The sequence below is a fragment of the Balaenoptera ricei genome, chromosome 6, assembly GCF_028023285.1.
Source record: "Balaenoptera ricei isolate mBalRic1 chromosome 6, mBalRic1.hap2, whole genome shotgun sequence".
In the NCBI taxonomy this organism is placed as follows: Eukaryota; Metazoa; Chordata; class Mammalia; order Artiodactyla; family Balaenopteridae; genus Balaenoptera; species Balaenoptera ricei.
Genome location: NC_082644.1, coordinates 8523660 through 8540326, shown reverse-complemented (window position 1 = coordinate 8540326; position 16667 = coordinate 8523660). Strand labels below are relative to the sequence as shown.

General features: G+C 38.7%; 1 protein-coding gene across 1 annotated transcript in view; it reads left to right on the top strand.

Annotated features, from left to right (window-relative positions):
* The window catches only part of MTMR9 (myotubularin related protein 9), a 77091-nt gene that overhangs the window by 46326 nt on the left and 14098 nt on the right, over positions 1 to 16667 (top strand). The window contains exons 7-8 of the mRNA XM_059926791.1: positions 10000 to 10141; positions 11955 to 12175. Coding sequence (XP_059782774.1) covers positions 10000 to 10141; positions 11955 to 12175 — 363 coding nt within the window. The remainder of the gene's footprint in view (positions 1 to 9999; positions 10142 to 11954; positions 12176 to 16667) is intronic.

Genomic DNA, 16667 nt, shown 5'->3' with positions numbered 1-16667 from the left:
CTCTTTCTTCCTGGTTCAGTCTTGGAAGGTTATACCTTTCTAAAAATTTGTCCATTTCTTCCAGGTTGTCCATTTTATTGGCATAAAGTTGCTTGTAGTAGTCTCTTAGGATGCTTTGTATTTCTGCAGTGTCTGTTGTAACTTCTCCTTTTTCATTTCTGATTTTATTGATTTGAGTCCTCTCCCTCTTTTTCTTGATGAGTCTGGCTAACGGCTTATCAATTTTCTTTATCTTCTCAAAGAACCAACTTTTAGTTTTATTGATCTATGCTATTGTTTTCATTGTTTCTATTTCATTTATTTCTGCTCTGATCTTTATGATTTCTTTCCTTCTGCTAACTTTGGGTTTTGTTTGTTCTTCTTTCTCTAGTTTCTTTAGGTGTAAGTTTAGATTGTTTACTTGAGATTTTTCTTGTTTCTTGAGATAGGCTTGTATAGCTATAAACTTCCCTCTGAGAACTGCTTTCGCTGCATCCCATAGGTTTTGGGTCGTCGTGTTTTCATTGTCTTTTGTCTCTAGGTATTTTTTGATTCCCTCTCTGATTTCTTCAGTGATCTCTTGGTTATTTAGTAACGTATTGTGTAGCCTCCATGTGTTTGTCTTTTTTACGTTTTTTTTCCCTGTAATTCATTTCTAATCTCATAACGTTGTGGTCAGAAAAGATGCTTGATATTTCAATTTTCTTAAATTTACTGAGGCTTGATTTGTGACCCAAGATGTAATCTATCCTGGAGAATGTTCCGTGCGCACTTGAGAAGAACGTGTAATCTGCTGTTTTGGGGTGGAATGTCCTATATATATCAATTAAATCTGACTGGTCTATTGTGTCATTTAAAGCTTCTGTTTCCTTATTCATTTTCATTTTCGATGATCTGTCCATTGGTGTAAGTGGGGTGTTAAAGTCCCCCACTATTATTGTGTTACTGTCGATTTCCTCTTTTATAGCTGTTAGCAGTTGCCTTATGTATTGAGGTGCTCCTATGTTGGGTGCATATATATTTATAATTGTTATATCTTCTTCTTGGATTGATCCCTTGATCATTATGTAGTGTCCTTCCTTGTCTCTTGTAACATTCTTTATTTTAAAGTCTATTTTATCTGATATGAGTATAGCTACTCCAGCTTTCTTTTGATTTCCATTTGCATGGAATATCTTTTTCCATCCCCTCACTTTCCGTCTGTATGTGTCCCTAGGTCTAAAGTGGGTCTCTTGTAGACAGCATATATATGGGTCTTGTTTTTGTATCCATTCAGCCAGTCTATGTCTTTTGGTTGGGGCATTTAATCCATTCACGTTTAAGGTAATTATCGATATGTATGTTCCTATGACCATTTTCCTAATTGTTTTGGGTTCTTTTTGTAGGTCCTTTTCTTTTCTTGTGTTTCCCACTTAGAGAAGTTCCTTTAGCATTTGTTGTAGAGCTGGTTTGGTGGTGCTGAATTCTCGTAGCTTTTGCTTCTCTGTAAAGCTTTTGATTTCTCCATCAAATCTAAATGAGATCCTTGCTGGGTAGAGTAATCTTGGTTGTAGGTTCTTCCCTTTCATCACTTTAAGTATATCATGCCACTCCCTTCTGGCTTGTAGAGTTTCTGCTGAGAAATCAGCTGTTAACCTTATGGGAGTTCCCTTGTATGTTATGTGTCGTTTTCCCCTCGCTGCTTTCAATAATTTTTCTTTGTCTTTAATTTTTGCCACTTTGATTACTATGTGTCTCGGCGTGTTTCTCCTTGGGTTTATCCTGTATGGGACTCTCTGCGCTTCCTGGACTTGGGTGGCTATTTCCTTTCCCATGTTAGGGAAGTTTTCGACTATAATCTCTTCAAATATTTTCTCTGGTCCTTTCTCTCTCTCTTCTCCTTCTGGGACCCCTATAATGCGAATGTTGTTGCGTTTAATGTTGTCCCAGAGGTCTCTTAGGCTGTCTTCATTTCTTTTCATTCTTTTTTCTTTAGTCTGTTCCGCAGCAGTGAATTCCACCATTCTGTCTTCCAGGTCACTTATCCGTTCTTCTGCCTCAGTTATTCTGCTATTGATTCCTTCTAGTGTAGTTTTCATTTCAGTTATTGTATTGGTCATCTCTGTTTGTTTGTTCTTTAATTCTTCTAGGTCTTTGTTAATCATTTCTTGCATCTTCTCAGTCTTTGCCTCCATTCTTATTCCGAGGTCCTGGATCATCTTCACTATCATTATTCTGAATTCTTTTTCTGGAAGGTTGCCTATCTCCACTTCATTTAGTTGTTTTTCTGGGGTTTTTTCTTGTTCCTTCATCTGGTACATAGCCCTCTGCCTTTTCATCTTGTCTATCTTTCTGTAACTGTGGTTTTTGGTCCCCAGGCTGCAGGATTGTAGTTTTTCTTGCTTCTGCTGTCTGCCCTCTGGTGGTTGAGGCTATCTAAGAGGCTTGATGGGAGGCTCTGGTGGTGGGTAAAGCTGACTGTTGCTGTGGCAGTCAGAGCTCAGTAAAACTTCAATCCACTTGACTGTTGATGGGTGGGGCTGGGTTCCCTCCCTGTTGGTTGTTTTGCCTGAGGCAACCCAACACTGGAGCCTACCTGGGCTCTTTGGTGGGGTTAATGGCAGACTCTGGGAGGGCTCACGCCAAGGAGCACTTCCCAGAACCTCCGCTGCCAGTGTCCTTGTCCCCACGGTGAAACAGAGCCACCCCCTGCCTCTGCAGGAGACCCCCCAACACCAGCAGGTATGTCTGGTTCAGTCTCCCCCAGGGTCACTGCTCCTTCCCCTGGGTCCCGATGCGCACACTACTTTGTGTGTGCCCTCCAAGAGTGGGGTCTCTGTTTCCCCTAGTCCTGTAGAAGTCCTGCAATCAATTCCCACTAGGCTTCAAAGTCTGATTCTCTAGGAATTCCTCCTCCCGTTGCAGGACCCCCAGGTTGGGAAGCCTGACGTGGGGCTCAGAACCTTCACTCCAGTGGGTGGACTTCTGTGGTATAAGTGTTCGCTAGTCTGTGAGTCACCCACCCAGCAGTTATGGGATTTGATTTTGCTCTGATTGCGCCCCTCCTACCGTCTCACTGTGGCTTCTCCTCTGTCCTTGGACGTGGGGTATCCTCCTTGGTGAAGTCCAGGGTCTTCCTGTCAATGATTGTCCAGCAGCCAGTTGTGATTCTGGTGCTCTCGCAAGAGGGAGTGAGAGCACGTCCGTCTACTCCGCCATCTTGGTTAATCACGATATTTGTTTTTCCCTTTCTGACTTACTTCACTCTGTATGACAGTCTCTAGATAAATCCAGATCTCAACAAATGACTCAATTTCATTCCTTTTTATGGCCGAGTAATATTCCATTGTATATATGTACCACAACTTCTTTATCCATTTGTCTGTCGATGGGCATTTAGGTTGCTTCCATGACCTGGCTATTGTAAATAGTGCTGCAATGAATATTGGGGTGCATGTGTCTTTTTGAATTATGGTTTTCTCTGCGTATATGCCCAGTAGTGGGATTGCTGGATCATATGGTAATTCTATTTTTAGTTTTTTAAGGAACCTCCATACTGTTCTTCATAGTGGCTATATCAGTTTACATTCCCACCAACAGTGCAGGAGGGTTCCCTTTTCTCCACACCCTCTCCAGCATTTGTTGTTCATAGATTTTCTGATGATACCCATTCTGACCGCTGTGAGGTGATACCTCATTGTAGTTTTGATTTGCATTTCTCTAATAATTAGTGATGTTGAGCAGCTTTTCATGTGCTTCCTGTCCATCTGTATGTCTTCTTTGGAGAAATGTCTATTTAGGTCTTCTGCCCATTTTTGGATTCAGTTGTTTGTTTCTTTAATATTGAGCTGCATGAGCTGTTTATGTATTTTGGAGATTAATCCTTTGTCCGATGATTTGTTTGCAAATATTTTCTCCTATTCTGAGGGTTGTCTTTTCGTCTTGTTTATGGTTTCCTTTGCTGTGCAAAAGCTTTGAAGTTTCATTAGGTCCCATTTGTTTATTTTTGTTTTTATTTCCATTACTCTAGGAGGTGGATCAAAAAAGGTCTTGCTGTGATTTATGTCAGAGAGTGTTCTTCCTGTGTTTTCCTCTAAGAGTTTTATAGTGTCCAGTCTTACATTTAGGTCTCAAATCTATTTTGAGTTTATTTTTGTGTATGGTGTTAGGGAGTGTTCTAATTTCATTATTTTACATGTAGCTGTCCAGTTTTCCCAGCACCACTCATTGAAGAGGCTGTCTTTTCTCCACTGTATATCTTTGCCTCCTTTGTCATAGATTAGTTGACCATAGGTGCGTGGGTTTATCTCTGGGCTTTCTATCTTGTTCCAATGATCTATGTTTCTGTTTTTGTGCCAGTACCATATTGTCTTGATTACTGTAGCTTTGTAGTACAGTCTGAAGTCAGGGATTCTGATTCCTCCAGCTCCGTTTTTTTCCCTCAAGACTGCTTTGGCTATTTGGGGCCTTTTGTGTCTCCATACAAATTTTAAAATTATTTGTTCTAGTTCTGTAAAAAATGCCATTGGTAATTTGATAGGGATTGCATTGAATCTGTAGATTGCTTTGGGTAGTATAGTCATGTTCACAATATTGATTCTTCCAATCCAAGAACATGGTATATCTCTGCATCTTTGGTATCATCTTTAATTTCTTTCATCAGTGTCTTATAGTTTTCAGCATACAGGTCTTTTGTCTCCCTTGGTAGGTTTATTCCTAGGTATTTTATTCTGTTTGTTGCAGTGGTAAATGGGAGTGTTTCCTTGGGAGTGTTTCCTTAATTTCTCTTTCAGATTTTTCATCATTAGTGTATAGGAATGCAAGAGATTTCTGTGCATTTTGTATCCTGTAACTTTACCAAATTCATTGATTAGCTCTAGTAGTTTTCTGGTAGCATCTTTAGGATTCTCTATGTATTGTATCATGTCATCTGCAAACAGTGACAGTTTCACTTCTTCTTTTCCAATTTGTATTCCTTTTATTTCTTTTTCTTCTCTGATTGCCATGGCTAGGACTTCCAGAACTATGTTGAATAATAGTGGTGAGAGTGGACATCCTTGTCTCGTTCCTGATCTTAGAGGAAATGCTTTCAGTTTTTCACCATTGAGAATGATGTTTGCTGTGGGTTTGTCATATATGGCCTTTATTATGTTGAGGTAGGTTCCCTCTGTGCCCACTTTCTGTAGAGTTTTTATCATAAATGGGTGTTGAATTTTGTCAAAAGCTTTTTCTGCATCTATTGAGATGATCATATGGTTTTTATTCTTCAATTTGTTAATATGGTGTATCACATTGATTGATTGCGTATATTGAAGAATCCTTGCATCCCTGGGATAAATCCCACTTGATCATGGTGTATGATCCTTTTCATGTGTTGTTGGATTCTGTTTGTTAGTATTTTGTTGAGGATTTTTGCATCTATATTCATCAGTGATATTGGTCTGTAATTTTCTTTTTTTGTAGTGTCTTTGTCTGGTTTTGGTATCAGGGTGATGGTGGCCTCATGGAAGTTTTGCAGTTCTTAGAACTGCTTTTGTTGCATCTCGTAGGTTTTGGATGGTCGTGTTTTCATTGTCATTTGTCTCTAGGTATTTTTTTTGATTTCCTCTTTGATTTCTTCAGTGATCTCTTGGTTATTTAGTAACGTATTGTTTAGCCTCCATGTGTTTGTGTTTTTTACGTTTTTTTCCCTGTAATTCATTTCTAATCTCATAGCGTTGTGGTCAGAAAAGATGCTTGATATGATTGCAGTTTTCTTAAATTTACTGAGGCTTGATTTGTGACCCAAGATGTGATCTATCCTGGAGAATGTTTCGTGCGCACTTCAGAAGAAAGTGTGATCTGCTGTTTTTGGATGGAATGTCCTATAAATATCAATTAAATCTATCTGGTCCATTGTGTCATTTAAAGCTTCTGTTTCCTTATTTATTTTCATTTTGGATGATCTGTCCATTGGTGTAAGTGAGGTGTTAAAGTCCCCCACTATTATTGTGTTACTGTCGATTTCCTCTTTTATAGCTGTTAGCAGTTGCCTTATGTATTGAGGTGCTCCTATCTTGGGTGCATATAGATTTATAATTGTTATATCTTCTTCTTGGATTGACCCCTTGATCATTATGTAGTGTCCTTCCTTGTCTCTTGTAACATTCTTTATTTTAAAGTCTATTTTATCTGATATGAGTATAGCTACTCCAGCTTTCTTTTGATTTCCGTTTGCATGGAATATCTTTTTTCATCCCCTCACTTTCAGTCTGTATGTGTCCCTAGGTCTGAAGTGGGTCTCTTGTAGACAGCATATATATGGGTCTTGTTTTTGTATCCATTCAGCAAGCCTGTGTCTTTTGGTTGGAGCATTTAATCCATTCACGTTTAAGGTAATTATCGATATGTATGTTCCTATGACCATTTTCCTAATTGTTTTGGGTTCTTTTTGTAGGTCCTTTTCTTTTCTTGTGTTTCCCACTTAGAGAAGTTCCTTTAGCATTTGTTGTAGAGCTGGTTTGGTGGTGCTGAATTCTCGTAGCTTTTGCTTCTCTGTAAAGCTTTTGATTTCTCCATCAAATCTAAATGAGATCCTTGCTGGGTAGAGTAATCTTGGTTGTAGGTTCTTCCCTTTCATCACTTTAAGTATATCATGCCACTCCCTTCTGGCTTGTAGAGTTTCTGCTGAGAAATCAGCTGTTAACCTTATGGGAGTTCCCTTGTATGTTATTTGTCGTTTTTCCCTTGCTGCTTTTAATAATTTTTCTTTGTCTTTAATTTTTGCCACTTTGATTACTATGTGTCTCGGCGTGTTTCTCCTTGGCTTTATCCTGTATGGGACTCGCTGCACTTCCTGGACTTGGGTGGCTATTTCCTTTCCCATGTTAGGGAAGTTTTCGACCATAATCTCTTCAAATATTTTCTCAGGTCCTTTCTCTCTCTTTTCTCCTTCTGGGACCCCTATAATGCGAATGTTGTTGCGTTTAATGTTGTCCCAGAGGTCTCTTAGGCTGTCTTCATTTCTTTTCATTCTTTTTTCTTTAGTCTGTTCCGCAGCAGTGAATTCCACCATTCTGTCTTCAGGTCACTTATCCGTTCTTCTGCCTCAGTTATTCTGCTATTGATTCCTTCTAGTGTAGTTTTCATTTCAGTTATTGTATTGGTCATCTCTGTTTGTTTGTTCTTTAATTCTTCTAGTTCTTTGTTAATCATTTCTTGCATCTTCTCAGTCTTTGCCTCCATTCTTATTCCGAGGTCCTGGATCATCTTCACTATCATTATTCTGAATTCTTTTTCTGGAAGGTTGCCTATCTCCACTTCATTTAGTTGTTTTTCTGGGGTTTTTTCTTGTTCCTTCATCTGGTACATAGCCCTCTGCCTTTTCATCTAGTCTATCTTTCTGTGAATGTGGTTTTTGTTCCACAGGCTGCAGGATTGTAGTTTTTCTTGCTTCTGCTGTCTGCCCTCTGTTAGAATACCCTTTTTAAGAAGGGGATTCCCACTGAAACAGTAGGTAGGTAGAAGTGTTCTCACCACATAGTTGGATGGCACTTTTCTTTGAGACTTTGTTTTATTGATGCTTCCAAATTATGGAAATATATATGTAATTTTCAAAATTAATGAGAAATTGATAATAGAACAGGTTGCTTAAGATAATGTGGTGAGTTAGCAACTTACCACAGGGTCACCAAGTGCCATGAATCAGGATTCCCCGGGATTCCTGGTGTAGGGACTTTCCTGGTGGTCCAGTGGTAAAGAATCCACCTTCCTACGCAGGGGATACGGTTTTGATCCCTGGTCGAGGAACTAAGATCCCACTTGCTGCGGGGCAACTAAGCCCACACGCCACAACTACTGAACTCGCGCACCTCAATGAGAGAGCCCATGTGCCGCGAACTACAGAGTCCACACACTCTGGAGCCCGCGCGCCACAACTAGAGAGAGAAAACCAACATGCCACAACTAGAGAGAAGCCCGCAGCGCAACGAAAAGATCCTGCATGCCGCAACCAAGACCCGATGCAGCCAAAAAAATAAATAAAAAAAAAACCGGGAAGCCCATTTATATTATAAAATATGGGAGTTAAAGACCAAGGTTCTGTGGTAGAGAAATAAATAATACAGAATGATGAGATGTATATATTAAGGGTTTGGGTTTTTTTAACCTACGTTAAAAATATTTCCCCTTACATGATGAGTACAGAGGCTTTGTTTGCTTATGAAACATGAATTATCATAAACCCTTACAACCATGTTGTCTAAGTTTTCAGCCATAATAAGAGGTGATGCAGGTGAAAGTAATCCTAGGGGCAGAACAGTGTTTGCTATCTCCACCTTTGTTTATTTTGGGCTACCTTAAACAAACAGGAACTTCCACACTCCTAGGAGAATTGAAGGTTTTGGTTTATTTTGCCATGTTTGAGTTCCCTTTTTTGATGTATATTGGCTCATTAGTTATACCTCCATAAAAATCTGCCCTTACAACACTCAAAATATAAAAATAGACCTTAAGTTAATTGAATTAAATTTAGAGTATACCACAGATAACTAGGATATATATCTAATATATATCAAAAGCCTGAAAACATTTGCTCATACCTCAGTCTAGTCATTAGATTTCATCCTGAGAATGGGGTTGTTAACCTAATCATAGGTGAACATCAGGGAGTCTTATTTTCAAATTAAGAACTCTAGAATAATTCAGCAAAAGACAAAAAGCTAAGTACACCATCTAAAGTGTAACAAAAATTGGCAGTGACCTGAATGTCCAACTATAGGATTAAGTAAATTGTAGTTCATCACTTAATAGAATATTATGTAACCATTAATATAATACTTCTACAGATGACATAGAAACATGGGAAAATGTTTATAATAAAAGTAGAAATAATGTTACCTTTTGTTACAGCTATGTAAAGTATATCTGTACATGAGGAAAGAATTAACAGTAGCCAAACATAAAACTTTTATGGGAAAGTGGTGAGCTCATTTTCCTTTTTTCCACAATTTCCTTCACTGTCATTTCAATAAAAAGAGGTAGAAGAATGGGAGGGGAGAAAATGTAGTTTAGTTTCTGGTGTTTCCTCCCACTCTTTAGAATAATGGGGTCCTAGGCACCACCTACAGAGTGTATAGTGGTATCATTGCCACTGACTTTCTAGATTGACACTTTTTTTTCCCCCTAAGGAATTTATTTATTTTATTTGGTTGCACTGGGTCTGTTTGGTTGCGTCAGGTCTTATTTGTGGCAGGCGGACTCCTTAGTTGTGGCTTGTGGGCTCCTTAGTTATGGCTTGCCGGCTCCTTAGTTGCAGCACGTGGGCTCCTTAATTGCGGGTTGCTGGCTCCTTAGTTGCAGCACGTGGGCTCCTTAGTTGTGGCATGTGAACTCTTAGTTGTGGCATGCAAACTCTTAGTTGTGGCATGCATGTGGGATCTAGTTCCCTGACCAGGGATCGAACCTGGGCCCCCTGCATTGGGAGCATGGAGTCTTAACCACTGTGCCACCAGGACAGTCCCTAGATTGACACTTTTATATATATATTTTTAAAAAATTTTCTTCCTGTTTTCATGTTTCTCAAAGTGTGGTTTAGGACTTGTTTCCCAGATTCATTATGGTTTATGAAGGCATCCTTACAGTAAACTGATGGTGGAAAGGTAGAATCAAGGTTAGAGAGATACAGAAAAATAACTTTAAGTGTGTGTTTCTCGGCTTGATGAGAAAAGGCTTTAGTTAACTATTAAAGCAGAAAAGGTCAGCATCTAGTCAATTTGATGAGGTCTGCTTTCTAGTTTTGTAAAGGAAGAAAACATTCAGGAAACGGTTTTATGAAATTTGTTATAATGTAAATGGGTTCTTGCCCTATGAAATTTGGGACTTATAGTTTTATATTTTCCCCAAGGGAAGCTGTCTTCATGTACCTCATTTAGACTCAAAACCTACTGGACAGAGCAGAATGCAAAAGACTTTAAACTGTTATACTCAAGAAATGTTTATTATTAACAGAGTTGGTTGACCATGTCAGGAGTGTCCCATTTGTCCTCTGAATTTTCCTACCAGGGAAGGAGCATCCATACTGATTCATGGAACAGAAGGAACTGATTCCACACTCCAGGTTACCTCCCTGGCCCAGATCATCTTGGAACCAAGAAGCAGGACCATCCAGGGCTTTGAGGCCTTGATAGAGAGAGAATGGCTTCAGGTGAGAAAAGCTATTTTGTCCACAGAGGAACTGCTCCTAATTGATGTTTGATCCTGGTTTGTGGGAATGGATATAATATATGAAATTTTGATTGATTCAGATGTTTAATTTTCTGGGGGACAGTTAATCTCTCTTCCTCTTAATAAATGCCTGTAATCTTCACTGCCTCTCAATTTCTGTCTCCCTCTTTGCTTATATTGCTCATTGGCACTTCATTCCCCTAATAAACGTTATTAGTTGTACCTTGTTACCTATAGGGGAGACACAGAATGTGTAAAACGTGGTCTTGTCTCACAGAACTTAGTCTTGCTAGAGAAAAAAGACATAAACAAGGGGGGCAGGAGGAGTGGGGACTTGTAAGTACAAGGCATGTGCTTTAGTGCTTTCTACCTTCTGCTCCTCTGGCTCTGTCCTGTCGTCTTCCCCAGCCAGGTGAAATCCTTCTCATCCTGTAAGATCCAGCTAAACATCTCTACTTTCATGAAGACTCTGGGACCTTAACTTCCTTCACAGATAAAATTGATCCATTTTCCTCACACCTTGTTTCCTGAACTAGACTCAGATACCGTGACTTCTTTGAGTTCAGGGAACCTTGCCCAATTCAGCTGTTCATCCCTAGGACACAACACAGTGCTGTCCTATATAATGCTGAAGGACAGCTAAAATAAAGGTCTCATAAAATAGATGGAAATCCTTCAGGCCAGAGGTTAATTTAAATATATATACACTGTGTAACTTAGTAGATAATTGTGATTGAAAACAAATGTTTAGATATATCTTGAAAGGAAGTATCTCCGGAGAAAAATCACTTCTGGCCCTTCTAGTTACAATTCAGATTTATTTAGGTGTTAACGCTGTTATGTTGACCATGTCTACCCACCCTGACAGCTGACCTTTATCTCTGTTTAAGTCAGACCATCCTAAATATTTGGTGCAGATCTTATTCAATGACATTCCTTGTGATGCATAGCAAACAAACAAATGAGTATGACTGATTTATTTATATATTACCATTTTCATGGGCATCAAAATCCCATTCATGTTCCTGGCATTATCTTTGTCAGATAAAGTAGCACGAGGACCCAAAGATAAAGCATGTCTATGAAATACCTAGAAGGGTGTGATTTTGGGGGATAAGGTCAGTACTCAGGTTCTGGGTGGGCCAGAGAGCCAGATGATTCTTAAATTTCCTTTGGTCAGTAGATGACAGACTCTTCTAGTTCTTTTTGGGGGAGGGGGAGACTAAAGACAGCTTTGTCTCTAATAGAAAAGTATTCATACAGATGTTTTCAAGACAGTAACTTTTTTTTGTATGTTATTAAAGACTTACTATCAGGAGTAACCTGATAAAATTTGTCTATGAGAAGCCCATATCTATCTGCATTTAGTGGTGAGGCTTCTGTAGCTTACAGTAGTCTACAGTGCTTTGGATGGATAGAAGGGGATAGCTGTCCTTTGTTTTATACCTGAAGAGCTTATGTTCTTTGACTTTGCTCCAGATTTTACAGGCCTAGAAAGATTTATTTTATGCTTATTATTACTGAAGTTCATTATTCTTCTATTTGGTATTCCAAGACCAACTGCAGACGTTATGGCTAACTGTATATATACCCTTGTTAAGTATTTGGAAATCTTGTCTTTTTCCTTAGTTGCTGAAGATTGTCTTAAACCAAGAAATCATTAAAGAGCAGCCACCCAAATTATATGATGTTCCATTTAATAGTTTTGTTGCAACTGTGTGAAATTTGTTAATAATGCGCTACAGTGTGATCTCACTAGGATATGATTGCTGCATTTCCATCTTTTCTCTTAGGCTGGTCACCCATTCCAACAGCGCTGTGCACAGTCGGCCTATTGTAATAGTAAGCAGAAGTGGGAGTCGCCTGTATTTCTTCTCTTCTTGGACTGTGTGTGGCAGATACTTCGTCAGTTCCCTTGTTCGTTTGAATTTAATGAGAATCTCCTCATCATGCTCTTTGAGCATGCATATGCCTCACAGTTTGGAACATTTCTGGGCAACAATGAAAGTGAAAGGTGGGTACACTGCTCACGTGGGGGCCATTTTATTTTTAGCTGTTTTGGTCATTTCCTAAAAGAGACCAGGATTTGGTTCTACATTAATGTTATTTATAAGATGGTAGAGGTTACAGTTAGTATAAATTAAATTACGTAATTTATTGTGAGCCTATCACATGCTAGGTGAGAGCACATCCTGGATTTTGTTCTATTTGATTAAAATTAGTCCATACACTGATTAAAAAGCTTTGAATAATTGAGCAGCCATTAAAATGTTACTTTCCTTATATAGGAGCATAGTATCTTACATCTGGAAGAAGCTTTAACATATAATTCAATTCTCCCCTCCATCCAATTTTATATATTAGGAAGGTAATATCCAGAGAAGTGAATGACTTGTCCAGGGACACACAGCCTGTTGGTCACCAAAAGTATGGCTGTAGTATAGGTCTTCCTACTCTTGCTCTAGATTTTTCTCTCTTACACCGAGAAACTGTCCTCAGGCCCAGAGTGACAATCTTACTTCATAACCCAGACACCATCACGTTTATAGGTTTAATTAGAAGATTCATATCAGAATGATCATTAAAGATGCTTAACTGGTAATCTTCTCATTTGGGTACAATCTAAAGGCTTCCTCTGGGTGGGAGGCAGGGTTTGTCCCTTGGCTGGTACCTGGCATCATCTAGTTGAATAATAAACTTAAACAATTAACAGTTTTCATAAAAATAGAATTATTGCATCTTTACCTGTTTGAAATTCAAGCACATAGAGCAATACATGTTTTTTTACTTAAAGCTGAATTGGCAAGTATTTCAACTTTAGAGTTTCTTACAGATTCTTGTCTTCAGAAGTAGGGAAAAAACTATTTGCTCTAGAAAGTTCTGTGTCACCACAGTTTTCTCACTGTGCTTTGGCTATAGTTACTGCAGCCACACGTGATTCATATGATCAGTTTGAGTGATTTAATGGGTGTGTTTATAATTTGCACTGTTTCTTCTGTATCCCAAGGGTATTTGCTCTAAGTGTTTTCTCTGATAATATATGGAGTTGGGACAGGACTAACTTGCTCAAGATAAAATGTCTTATTGGTACCAAGTTCAAGCTTGTACTGCTTGCTGCACGACAAGCCAGTAAATCAAGAAACGAGATGTTGGGGCAAGGAATAGCAACTTTATTCAGAAAGCCAGCAGACTGGGAAGATGGTGGACTAGTGTCTCAAAGAACCATCTTGCCTGGGTTTGGGTGCTAGTTTCTTTTATAAAACAAAGAGGGGGAGGTAAGGAGGTAAAATTAAAAAAGAAAAAGAAAAGAAACAAGGTGATAAGTTGTTGCAAATGCTTCCTGGTTCCTGCCAGACTCTGGAGGGGATGCATTCATTTCTTTCTCCCTGCAGTCCTTCACAGGTGGGCCTGGTCAGGATGTTTCCTGGGAGCTAAACACAGGTGTTTTAGCTTAGTGCTCAGGATGGGAGACAGGGTTCCCCAGATGGGCCATTATGTATTCTTTAAGCTAAAAGCAACATTCCTTTTAGTGATTAACTTGTAGCAAAAGCAGTAGAATACAAAGGTTAAAGTAAAAGAAACAGATCCAGTATAGGGCCAGATTTGTTCTTCCCTATTACATTATGTTGGCATTGCAAAATGAATCTTTCAACATCATACCTCAGTTTTTTCAATTAATGAAATTTACTTTGGGTATTTTAGTATCATTTTAAGTTGACTTTCTAGAAATGATTATACTTATATTATTATACTTGAATTCATTACTTATGCCAAAAGAACAGGCCTACTTCCAAAAAGTAGGATTAGGATTGATTTGTGATGGAGATGCCATTAATATTTCCCTTCCCACCCCAGAAACTATTCTGTAACACTGTAGTTAACCCAAATAGAACATAAATTATTAATTTTTTCCTATTTTTTTTCCTTATTAACAATAGATGAAAAGTTTAATGCTTCCTGACTTCAGGGTTCTATTCATCTCTGTTCTAGAATTCTGCTAGTCAGAATAGAGTTTAATTAGAAGAGATGACCTAAGAGAAAGCAATGACCATCCTTTTTTTTCCCTTTTTTTTTTTTTTTTAAAATAAATTTATTTATTTATTTTTGGCTGTGTTGGGTCTTCGTTGCTGTGCGAGGGCTTTCTCCAGTTGTGGCAAGCGGGGGCCACTCTTCATCGCGATGCGCGGGCCTCTCACTGTCGCGGCCTCTCTTGTTGCGGAGCACAGGCTCCAGACGCGCAGGCTCAGTAGTTGTGGCTCACGGGCCTAGTTGCTCCGCGGCATGTGGGATCTTCCCAGACCAGGGCTCGAACCCGTGTCCCCTGCCTTGGCAGGCAGATTCTCAACCACTGCGCCACCAGGGAAGCCCTTTTTTCCCTTTTAAATATTACATACTAAAGAATAAGAACTTTTAAGATTTGTTATGAATACAAGAACTTTTAAGATTTGTTATGAATACAAAGTCTGAGATTACTTGAACCCTGTGACTTTGGGAGATTGGAGTATTAACTAGCCTAATAAGATTTTTTAAAAATCTTTAAAAACCACTGAAACTTCTTGGTAAAAGATGACTTCAGTTAAAAGGGAAGATGTAACATTTTTTAAAAACAGCTTTATTGAGATATAATGCATTTACCATAATATTCAGCCATTTAAAGTGTACTTATTGTGATTTTTATTTATTTATTTATTTATGGCCGTGTTGGGTCTTCGTTTCTGTGTGAGGGCTTTCTCTAGTTGCGGCAAGTGGGGGCCACTCTTCATCGCGGTGCGTGGGCCTCTCACTGTCGCGGCCTCTCTTGTTGTGGAGCACAGGCTCCAGACGCGCAGGCTCAGCAATTGTGGCTCACGGGCCTAGTTGCTCCGCGGCATGTGGGATCTTCCCAGACCAGGGCTCGAACCTGTGTCCCCTGCATTGGCAGGCAGATTCTCAACCACTGTGCCACCAGGGAAGCCCTATTGTGATTTTTTTAATGGTATATTCAGAGTTGTGCAGCCAGCACTGCACCTAATTTTAGAACATTTTCATCGCCCCCAAAACAAACCCCATATCCATTGCCAGTCACTATCCATTTTCCCTCCCTCCACCCCCTAGCCCCTGGTAACCACAAATCTGCTCTTAGTCTATAAATTTACCTGTTTGAATATTTCATATAAATGGAATCATACAGTATGTGGTCTTTTATGATTGGCTTCTTTCACTAAGTATATTTCCAAGGTTCATCCATGTTGTAGAATGGGTTGTTTCCATCATTTGGCTACCATAAATAATGCTGCATTAAACATTTGTATACAAGTTTTTGTGTGGACATATATCCATTTATCTTAGATATAAACCTAGGAGTGGAATTGTGGGTCATATGGTAACTGACATTTTGAGGAGCTGTGAAAGAAAGTGGCAGCACCATTTTACATTCCCACCAGCAATGTATGAGGGCTCCAGTTTCTCCACATCTCCACCATTTTTTATTGTCTGCCCTTTTGATTTAGTCATCCTAGTGGGTGTAAAGTGGTGTAAATCTCATTATAGTGATTTGCATTTCCTTAATGGACCAGTGGTGTTGATCAACTTGCATGTGTTTGTTGGGCATTTGTGTATCACTTCTTTGGAAAAATATCTATTTGGATATTTTTTGCCAATTTTTTCATTCGGTTATTTGTCTTTTTATTGTTGAGTTGTAAGAAAATTTTGATAGAGATTGCATTGGAATCTGTGGATCACTTTGGGTAGTTATTACTGCCTTAACAATGTTGTCTTCCAGTCTATGAACGTGGGATGTCTTTCCATTTATTTAGGTCTTTAATTCCTTTCAGCAATATTTTATAGTTTTCAGTATACAAATATTTTACCTCTTCGGTTAAATTTATTCTTGGTATGTTAATATTTTGAATGCTGTTGTAAATGGAATTTTTTTTTTTTTTGGAGTATTCACTGCTGGCATATAGAAACGTGACTGTTTTTGTGTGTCTATCTTGTACCCTGCAGTTTTGCCAAATTTATGTATTAGCTCTAGTAGTTTGTGTGTGTGTGTGAATTCTTTGGGATTTTCTATGCATAGGATCATGTTATTTGCAAGTAGAGATCATTGTACTTCTTCCTTTCTACTTTGGATGTGTTTTCTTTCTTTTTCATGTCTAATGAATTTCCAGTACAGTGTTGAATGGCAGTGGTGAAAGCAGGCACTCTTGTTTTATTCCTGATCTTAGAGAGAAAGCTTTCAGTCTTTCACATGAGTGTGATGTTGAGTATGATGTTAGCTGTGTTTTTTTTCGTAAGTACCCTTTACCATGTTGAGGAAGTTCCCTTCTATTCCTAATTTATTGAGTGTTTTTATCATGAAAAGATGTTCGGTTTTGTCATCTGCTTTTTCTGCATTAATTGCAATGATCATGTGGTTTTTTTCCCTTTGTTCTATTAATGTGGTTTATTACATTGATTTTCTTATGTTGAACCATTCTCGTATACTTAGGATAAATCTTGCTTGGTCATGGTATATAATCCTTTTA